The sequence below is a fragment of the Garra rufa genome, chromosome 3 (genome assembly GCF_049309525.1).
Source record: "Garra rufa chromosome 3, GarRuf1.0, whole genome shotgun sequence".
Taxonomy (NCBI): Eukaryota; Metazoa; Chordata; class Actinopteri; order Cypriniformes; family Cyprinidae; genus Garra; species Garra rufa.
This window is the reverse complement of record NC_133363.1, coordinates 49,438,450-49,449,281: the sequence shown is the minus strand read 5'-3', so window position 1 is coordinate 49,449,281 and position 10,832 is coordinate 49,438,450. Positions and strand designations below refer to the sequence as shown.

At 35.0% G+C, this 10,832-nt stretch overlaps 1 protein-coding gene across 1 annotated transcript in view; it reads left to right on the top strand.

The window, feature by feature from the left end:
• The window catches only part of fgf11a (fibroblast growth factor 11a), an 86,844-nt gene extending 85,829 nt beyond the window's left edge, over positions 1-1,015 (top strand). The window contains exon 5 of the mRNA XM_073836647.1: positions 690-1,015. Coding sequence (XP_073692748.1) covers positions 690-826 — 137 coding nt within the window. The 3' untranslated portion in view covers positions 827-1,015. The remainder of the gene's footprint in view (positions 1-689) is intronic.
• Positions 1,016-10,832: the final 9,817 nt, after the last annotated feature.

The window sequence follows — 10,832 nt, the reverse complement described above, 5'->3', positions numbered from 1 at the left end:
ATATAGTATTTTTAAAATATTTTTTAAAACATGCAGTAAAAACAGCAACATTTTGACTTATTATTAGATTTAAAATAACTGTTTTACATTTTCATATATTTTAAAATGTAATTTATTCCTGTGATAGTAAAGCTGAATTTTAAGCAGTCATTACTCATTGTCTTATTATTATGTTGAAAAATTAATCAAATCTTTTATTATTTCCTGTTGTTGTAAAATTAATTTAATATGTTTCTGGAAACCATGATACAGTTTGTTCAGGATTCTTTGATGAATATAAAGTTGGAAAAAAAAAACAGCATTTATTTGAAATTGAAATAATTTGTAACATTATAAATTATAATTATAATTACTTTTAAACAATTTAATGCATCCTTGCATAAAAGTATTAATTTCTTTTAAAAAATCTCACCCGACCTGAAAATGGAGGTTCTGTCATTGTGCCAAACCTGTATGACTTTCTTTCTTCTGTAGAACATGAAGGTATTAGTTAAGATGTTGCAAAATTCAGTGGTATCCAGAGGAATATGAAATATATGAAAGAGGAATAGACTAAAAACTTTCATTGATTGTACAGGCAAAAGCAAAAAGCAAAAGTTTTAAATGAGGGTGAGTAAATATGACAAAATTGTTTTTTTAGTGGGTGAGCTGTGCTTTTAAGAGTCTTTCTTTTTCTCCCATCTCTCCAGTTGCCATGTACAGGGAACCATCGCTACATGACGTTGCTGAGCAAAGCCCGCCTAGGAAAACGGCCAAAACGTCAGACTCCCCCGTCCATAAAAACGGCAAGAAAGACCAAGTGCTTCCCGCCCCCACAGCCTCCTAGCGGCAGCAGAAGAAACACTTTGTTTGCATGGACTCGCCATGAACGCCAACAGTGGCACAGGAGGTTTGGTACAAACAATGTTTGTAGTCCCTCCACCGACCCTCAGAACTTTGACATTTCCAACAGTGAATCAGGGCTCGAAAGACCCTTCCTGACAGGTCTAATGCCCGCCGCACTTCCTTTTGGTCTCTCCTGCTCCTTAATCAAAGGAATACTGAGCAATAATAACCGCACTGGTCTGGGGTCAGAGTGTGACAGCGTCGCTTTTGTGAGAACAGCAACACCTTAAAAGAAAGGATCCTTGTCTTCCTCTCCTTTTTTAGTATTTCAAGAAGAAACACTCCCTTTTGTGAGGCAAATTCATGCTTGACATTTAAACCCACCGTTTCCTTTGTTCAAACATTCATAGATTCCCCGAAATCTCTGTTCTTTTTCTTTTGTTTTGTTTTTTTAAACAGAGATCCCTCGTCATCTTTAAGCTTGTTTGTAATCTCCTCTCTCTTCTCTACCACTTCTGCACTTTGATTAGTTTGAGACACAGAGGCCATTTTCCACTTCACAACACAGGAAAAGCCCCGCACACTCTCCCGGGGACTATTAAGGATGCCCCCCCCCCCCCCCCAATAACTAAATAAATAAAACTTCCCCGCCTCTTAGGATGAGGATGTTTAGAGTCATTCAACCTTAGGCAGTGCAAACCTTTCTCTGCTCATCGGCTCCTGCTCTGATGAGTCTGCGGAGGCTGAACGTGTGAGTGTGTGTGTGTTTGTGTGCGCTGAACAGTAATACAATATCATTTGTAAGATGACTCATTACAGAGGGAGCAGGGTGGCATTATTGTTTCTTTTTGTTATGATAAGTCGTTGTTTTTCTCATTGCAATATGCCTAGAGAGCAATATCGGTACAGCTGCACTCTTTCTCCTCTCTTTTTAGCATGTGTGTTGCTTTAGAGCAGGGTTTCTCAAAGTAGATATGCTGACTACTGAGGCTGCAAGTTTCCTAAAGTTCATGTCCCTACATTCAATTTTATTCTATTACATTTGTCTGAGAGCAAAGGCACTTCACCCAGCCAAATGAAACAACACAAGTGCTGAAAAGGTCCAATTCTGCTTCATTTTCTTCTGATAGAACTGGGGAATTGGACCCGGAGGGAGTCATTTTGGGAACCCTTGCACAGAGAGTCCAAACAGACCTGTAACTTCTGACCACCAGCTTTGTTTGAGGCATTGAGAATATCAGTATGTACAGTAAATGGAAATGTGTTTTAAGTGCTACAAGGAGCCTGATGACACGTCGCACTTTTGCCTTTGCAGTAATATTTCTGATAATATTTTATGCAAATCACTTACATTATGGAAATATGATTTAATAATACATTACCGTTCAAAAGTTTGGGCTTGGTAGGATTTTTTAATGTTTTGAAAGAAGCTCACCAATGCTGCATTTATTATATATTAATGAATAGTTTTAAGTCAATATTAACGGTTTTCTATTTAAATTAAATTTTAAATATAATTTGCTGAATTTTTAGCTGCCATTACTCCAGGCTTCAGTGTCACATGATCCTTTCAGAAATCATAATGTGCTTAAAAAATATATTTATTATCAATGAAAACAGTCATGCTAAGGAGTCTTTGATTAATGGAAAGAAAAATAATAGTATTTATTTGAAATATTTTTTGTAAAAATATAAAAGTCTTTACTGTCACTTTTGATCCATTTAATGCATCCTTGCTGAATAAAAGTATTAACTTCTTTAAAAAAATATATCTTACTGACCCCAAACTTTTAAAAGTCAAAAGTTTTTGAACAGGAAGATTTTTAATGTTTTTTTTTTTAAAGTCTGCTCACCAAGCCTGCATTTATTTGATCCAAAGTACAGAAAAACAGTACAGTTTAGTTTTTTTTACGATTTAAAATAACTGCTTTCTATTTTAATATATTTTAAAATGTAATTTATTCCTGTGATTTAAAAGCTATTTTTTGCATCATTATTAGTCATCATTATTTTTTGCATCATTATTTGCATCATTACCAGTCACATAATCATTCTAATATTCTAATTTGCTGCTCTAAAAAACATTTATTATTATGTTGAAAACAGTTGAGTAGAATTTTTTCAGTTTTCTGTTATGAATAGAAAGTTCAGAAGAACAGCATTTATCTGAAATCGAAATCTTTTGTAACATTATAAATGTTTTACATCATCACTTTTGGTCAATTTAAAGCATCATTGCTAAATAAAAGTATTACTTTCTATCATTTCTTTCCCAAAAATGACAAAAGCTTGGAGTTACAAATGAGGAGTTACAAAAGCTTTTTATTTCAGTTAAATGCTGATCTTTGGATCTTTCTATTCATCAAAAAAAAAAAAAAAACTAAATAAAAATGAACTCAACTGTTTTAAATACTGATAATACAAATAATTAAAAAATGCTGAAAATTTAGCTTTGATCACCAAAAAAAATTACTTTTTAAAATAGATTCAAATATGATCAAATAAATGCAGGCTTGGCGAGCAGAAGAGTCGTCTTTAAAAACATTAAAAGTCTTACTGTTCAAAAACATTTGACTGGTAGTGTATATAACATTTTTTAGGCTCTAGTATTAGTTATATCATAGCACATTCCCTTGCTGGTTATATCATCACTGTGATATCAAGTGCAAAGCTTAAAAACAAAGTGCAAAAAATCAAACTTTTCTCCTGCTGAGTTGAACAATTTCTCATACCGTGCACCTGGTGTTGAGGAAATTATGTCTGTGATAATTATAGATTCAGTCCCCTGCAGCAATGCATTATTAGGGGAAACAAAGTTATTAAGACCAAAGCGGAAATAACTAAAGAAATTTTAGACTTTTGGAATATTTACTAAATCCTTCCACATTTAGATCAGGCTGTCAATCTTTCCCAGATTACAGTTTCCTTACTGCGAATCAAAACAGCACCCGCAGGTAATTCACGATCCCCCATTACAGAAGTTGGTGTTTGCGGTTAACGTCCCGAGCAGATTGTTTTTCAGAAGGGCTGAATCAAAATGCTCTGCATCTCATAGCTTCTGGGTACACATCAATAAGACTACATCTTGAGTTTTCTTCATAAACTATAATTTGTTTTGTAGTTTTGCGAGCAGTGATGCTCATCTCAGAGTCTAGCTAATCAGAGTCTTGCATTGTCCACAGATCATTTCAGTTTGAGCTTCTATATTATCTGAAGGGCTATTTACGTAAAGGCGCTATAAGGCAGAAGACTTTTGAATCAACTGGACGCCACACTGAAACAAAACCCAGCAGGCCAGACCGCAAAGGTTAAATAAATGATAAAGGCAATGTCGTATGAAGCCACAGCTGTGCTTTGATTAGCATCCAATGGTTTATTCATTCAGCTTAATCACAATTAGACCATGAAATTGATAGTTATTTTAAAATGTCTCACTTCTAGCCTTTCAAACTTTTAAATGTCACGGTACGACTTTTGCTAACTTACTGAGGCTCTTTTAATTTGCAAGGGCTTTTGTGAGTATAAAAGGATATATTCCTGATGATCTTTGCTTCAAATATGTCTAATTGACACTTAACTTATAATTAAACGTCGTAGGGGTTTGCTTTGGGTCAGTTTGAGCTGATTGTGAATGTGTGCACAACATAATGTCAGAGAAAGGAAAAGAAAATGAGTCCTTTTCTTAGCTTTGATATATTTGGCGTGAACGGGTGGTTTAACAATTATTTTAATGAAAGCACTCTCTGTGCGCAGCTAAGTGCTTCTCTCTCAATTTCACTGCTATTTTTCAGCCATAAACACAGAGGCCAGAAGATGAAAGCTAAGGGCTAATGCTTTTCAGAAGAGCCAAGCCATTAAAACACTCTGCGTGTATACATAGATAGATGAAGACCTTGTAAACTGCAGTTTTATAAATTTGCTTAACATTTTTGTGCATTATGTTTCTTTATTTTTATATATTTCTTTTCTTTGAATGTCGTGGTTGTGTTGTCAGTGTGTTGGCCATTACTCATGCATATACTGTAGTACGTCTCTCCTTGCATTGCATTGCATTGCAATGATGAATCTAATTTTCTAAATTTGCATATTTGCCAGTCTATCTAGAATCATATGTGACCCTGGACCACAAAACCAGTCTTAAGTCGATGGGGGTATATTTGTAGCAATAGCCAAAAATACATTGTATGGGTCAAAATGATAGATTTTTCTTTTATGCCAAAAATCATTATGAAATTAAGTAAAGATCATGTTCCATTAAGATTTTTTGTAAAATTCCTACTATAAATATATCAAAATGTAATTTTTGATTAGTAATATGCATTGTTAAGAACTTAATTTGGACAACTTTAAAGGTGATTTTCTCAGTATTTTGATTTTTTTGCACCCTCAGATTCCAGATTTTCAAATAGATGTATCTCGGCCAAATATTGTCCTATCCTAACAAACCATACATCAATAGAAAGCTTATTTATTGAGCTTTCATGTGTTGTATACATCTCAGTTTTGTAAAATTTTACCTTATGACTGGTTTTGTGGTCCAGGGTCACATATAGTCAGCTGATGAGTATTTGGGGCTCATAACGACATTAAATAATGCTGTGATGTTGGGTTATGGGATAGGTGAAAAACAACCCAACTTATGTTTTTTTTGGCAACCCCACGCTGGGTAAATATTGGACAGAACACATGCTGGGTTATTTTGACCCAGCTACACTCTTAAAAATAAAGGTGCTTCACAATGCCATAGAAGAACCTTTTTGTCTAAATGGTTGCATAAAGAACCTTTAACATCTGAAGTACCTTTCTGTTTCATAAAAGGTTCTTTGTGGTGAAAGAAGGTTCTTCAGATTATAAAAAGGTAAGCAAGAAATGGTTCTTTAAAGAACCTTTGACTAAATGGTTCTTTGTGAAACCAAAAATGGTTCTTCTATGGCATCGCTTGAAGAACCTTTTGAAGCACCTTTATTTTTAAGAGTGTATAGTTGAATTAAATGTTGGGTTGTTTTATTTAAGTCAACTATTGTTTAAAAAGTATGCTGCCTTAAAATGGGCTGGGAATTAAAAATCAAAAAATTTAGAATTCTAGAGGTAACAGCAATAATCAAAAGATGAACATTTATTTTTAAGCAAGAACCCCCATGGACAAAAATATAAGACAAATTGAATTAATTTGGTTGAATACAGCATAGTTTAATATATTACATACATTTAAACTCTTTTAACAAGTATTTTAAAAATAAAAAATGTAACATTTAAAAGTAGAATTTTAATTTAAGTCTATTCAAACGCTCTCTGTAATTAGTTTTTACTGAAAAAGTGCTAATTTTTGTGCCAGTGTGTCGTCGAAATCTGAGCTGGTGATGGGCAGCTGTTCGCCAGGGGAACTACGAACCTCAGATCACCGCCTTGCGTTTCATTCACAGCTGAAATTCGTAGCTGTTTCATCGAAGACTGGCTCAACCTAGAGGTTGGGTAGAAAAAATAACCCAGCATAAAAAGTGACCCAGCAGCTTAGTTACAGAATACCACCCAGCACCTGGGTAAAAAATATTAAAAACAATCCAATAAAATGACCCAACAGGCTGAACCCAGCATTTGGGTTAAAAAAAACAACCAGCGTTTTTTAGAGTGTAGTATGCATTGGTCATCGTATTAGTGCTTAATTCAATAATTTATGCAGCATCAACACTGTAGTGCCGTCCCACCTCAATAAAAGAGAGTCATCCATGTTCCATCCCCACTCCCTTTTATTGACCCATTGTCGATAAACGCTTTAAAAACAGATGTTACTTTTCTCTCCTGCTTATTTCAAATTGATTAAACAATACAGACGTATTGGTTTTGTTCAGACAAGCAGCAAAAATCTGCTTTGTTCTGTTGTTTTGGTTGTTGTTTATTAGTTTTTCGCCATTTCTGACTCTAGTCTAAATAGTAAAACAAACCTAAAAACCACATGGTTTGAAATCAGACACCTGTCTGGAGCTGTGTATTTACAATTGTTTTTACTCACTCTTTTCTCTTATAGCAAACCGTGTGACATTCACTTTGTTTTATTGAATGAGTCAGCATTTTCTGACACACTATATGCATAAAATGCTGCTTATGTTCTCTCACGTGCCTCGTGAGTTGAGCGCTGTGGCGTAATGTCACGATGAACGTGAGCTGAGGCTAAATTCGAAGGTTCCATCCTCCTTCCACAATGACAGTGACTCGGCTGTTGTTACAGTAATTCTCTTAGCATCATGCTGACACTTATATCATCACTATACCATCCAATGTAAATTCGCTGGATATTCACCACACTGCGAGAACAAATTAATCAGATTTCATGATTTCCTAATTAATAGTCTTAAAAATCATATTCAAAACCAAATTAGATTTGTGTGCAGTGTGAACAAAGCCACTATCATTTTTTGTGAGCTGCTAATATGCATTGTTTATGTATGCGTGTGTCTGTCTACATTTTTTAGGTAGTATCTAAGCATCTAAGTTTGAATCATCTCAGTTTGCATTGTTTGCTGTTAGTGTTCAGAATCAAGATTTAGTAGAAACAGTCTTATAGAAGATTGTTTCTACCACTGGATACAAATAAAAAGGCAATTGCAACATTTAATCAGACAATTCTGACCTTTGTCTTGAAATTGCAAGTTTACATCTCGCAATTAACTGACTTGTTTGCATCACGCAGTTCTGAGAAAAAAAGTCAGAATTATGAGATAAAAAGTAGCAATTACTTTTTTTTCATTCAGTGGTGGAAACAGGCTTCCATACCATACAGTCTAGAATACAGTGCATTTTAAAATGTGTGTATTGTTTTGTTTTTCAGAGTGTTTGCTGTGATTTGTGTCATATATACATATTTTCTGTTATGATATGTTGCTATCTGGGCTTTTCAAAAGACAATCAGACTTTAGCTCAACAGCATTAGCACCAGCAGTGCAAGTAAACAACACCATTTTTCCAGACATTAAAAGTACATTAATACCTGTTTAGTATTAGGTGGATTCTGAAGGGTCAATCACTGTAAATTGAGAGCAGAAATATTTTCAAGATCAGTGGTGCGATTATTTCACATAAAAGAACTGTTAAGCTGCAGAACCCTGTATTTACTGATCGTCAGTGTCTGTAATTGCTTTCTGTGTGTGTGTGTGTGTGTGTGTGTGTGTGTGTGTGTGTGTGTGTGTGTGTGTGTGTGTGTGTGTGTGTGTGTGTGTGTGTGTGTGTGTGTGTGTGTGTGTGTGTGTGTGTGTGTGTGTGTGTGTGTGTGTGTTCATGTGTGCGTGACTTTGAGGAGTAGCCCCAACCCGGTATCTGCAATGCAGCAGAAAAGACAAAAACTCAACCCTCCTCCCATGTTTCGACCAAAGTCTTGTCCCCCAGGATACATCTCTTAGCCCTCACAACAACACTGTGCAAATGTACCACGCTTCCCCTCAGCTGAATGTCATTGCCTTTGTGTGTGTGTGTGTGTGTGTGTGTGTGACCACGAGAGAGAGAGAAAAACTCTGCTGCATTTTAAACGCACAGACTCGCACCACATCTGCATTGCATACACAGCAGTGGGGTATTAGTCTCTCAGCAGATGTGCGTTGAGAGGGTGACCTTTCAAAATCTGAGTTCCTCCGCTCCATCCCAGCTTTAGGATAATCACAGTGTTCTCCCATGGTCCCTAGGAGGTAACCTTTAGTTTAGAGTTTAACTGCTATTAATGTGGCTGTATAGGGAGTATGTTTGTGGCGAATGTGTCTCCCCTGAGTCAATTTTAGGTTAAATAATCTAAAACGCAGTCGCAAATGCAGTTTTTGTTTTGTTTGTTTTTAAATAAACTCTTATTTTGATTACCATCAGTTATTCTTTTGAAAAGCCAACGTTTAAATAGAAATGACTCCTTGTTCCATCTCTTCAGATGTTTGTGGTCATCATGATGTAACACTTTTAAACATACAGTTGAAGTCAAAAGTTTACAGAATCTGCAAAATGTTAATTATTTTAACCAAAACAAGAGGGATCATACAAAATGCATGTTATTTTTTATTTAGTACTGACCTGAATAAGATCGCCACATAAAGGACGTCTACATATAGTCCACAAGAGAAAATAATAGTTGAATTTATAAAATGACCCCGTTCAAAAGTTTACATACGCTTGATTTCTAATACTGTTGTTACCTGAAAGATCAGGAAACAACGATGCATTAAGAGCCAGGGGGTGAAAACTTTTGGAGTTGGAAGATCAGTGTAAATTTAATTTATTTTGTCTTCTGGGGAACATATACGTATCTTTTGTAGTTTCTGAAGAGCAAAATATGATATTTAGGCAAAATAAGTAAAATGTACACATCTTCATTCTGTTCAAAAGTTTACACCCCTGGCTCTTAATGCATTGTTTTTCCTTCTGAAGCATCAGTGAGCGTTTGAACCTTCTGTAATAGTTGCATATGAGTGCCTCAGTTGTCCTCAGTGTGAAAAGATGGACCTCAAATCATAGTGTCATTGTTGGAAAGGGTTCAAATACACAAAAATGCTAAAAAAAAATGCTAAAAAAAAAAAAAAAAAACATTTGTGGGACCTAAAGGACTTTTCTGAAGAACAGCAGGCAGTTTAACTGTTCAGGACAAATGAGACTATCACTAAACAAAAAAAAAAAAAAAAAAAAAAAACAGCTGTGGATCATTCAGGTAACTACACAGTATTAAGAATCAAGTGTATGTAAACTTTTGAATAGGGTAATTTTTATAAATTCAACTATTATTTTCTCTTGTGGACTATATTTAAACGTCTTTTATGTGAAATATAACATGCATTTTGTATGATCCCTCTTATTTTGGGTAAAATAATTAATGATTCTGCAAGGTGTATGTAAACTTTTGACTTCAAATGTATCAAACATATTTTTAGTAAAATGTGTATTATTGCTTATTTTTTAATCAAATATGAAATATTTTAATAATAATAACAGTTATTGTTCCATCTTATTCAGATGTGACACATAAAACACCAGTTTTATTTTATTTTTAACCGGTTTTTAACTGTAAAACTAAACAGAATCACTTTAACTTTGTCTTCCCAATCTCACAGGATATAAGACATAAAACTTTTAGGTTTTATAAAATTGAATGGCAAACGTTAGCGAGTCCATCTCTTCAGATGTTTGTTCATAATCATGTGACACTTTTAAACATGAACCAGTGTAACTTTCTACTGTCTAAAATGTCTGTTTGTGGCTTCATTTTTGTGTCCCTTAAAACAAAAGGTCAAATGTTTGTTGTTGCTATTTGATTTGCTTATTTAAATTGGTGAAATATGTGTGTGGAAATGAGTTTCCATTCAACCTTGAGGGGTGAACAGTCAACAGTGTAGGCCAGAACTCTTGGCCTGTGTCATGAACATTGATCCCTGCTCTACCAGACGACAGAGGTCATGCTCTTTTATCCTCAATGGACACTGGTTGGAATTTTCTGCAGCAAAACTGACTGCTGGTTTGTCGCTGTCGACGTAACACACAAAATGTACACACTAAACGGTGTGCATACTAAAACGCCCTCCTCTTATATCAGTAAAAGCGGGCGATATGCTTACAGACAATGAGAGTCTGCTTTATATCGAAGGAATCCCCATAATTTTTGTAAGTTCTGCATGGATTATCCAAGTTATTGTAATGAAGTCTTCCAAAAGAAAGGAAACTAAACCATATTACTTTTCTCTTGTCTTCCAAACCAAGACAAAGCAAAGGTCTTCCAGTCAAAGCCACGATGACACTATTTTTAATTTTTATAGCTACAGAAACCAATAACCACCAGGACAGACTCAACAGAATCGCTCGAACTTTGGCTTCCCCATCTCACAGATTGAAAAGATGTAAAACTTGGACGGAAATGGCACATCTGTGGCGTTTTATTGGAATATTGGAAGGAACAACCCCAATACAGTCATGCATGAACCAATATTTACTGGACACATTAAAAATGAAAATGAAAAAAAGAATTCCTGTTTAGCATTTATTAACTC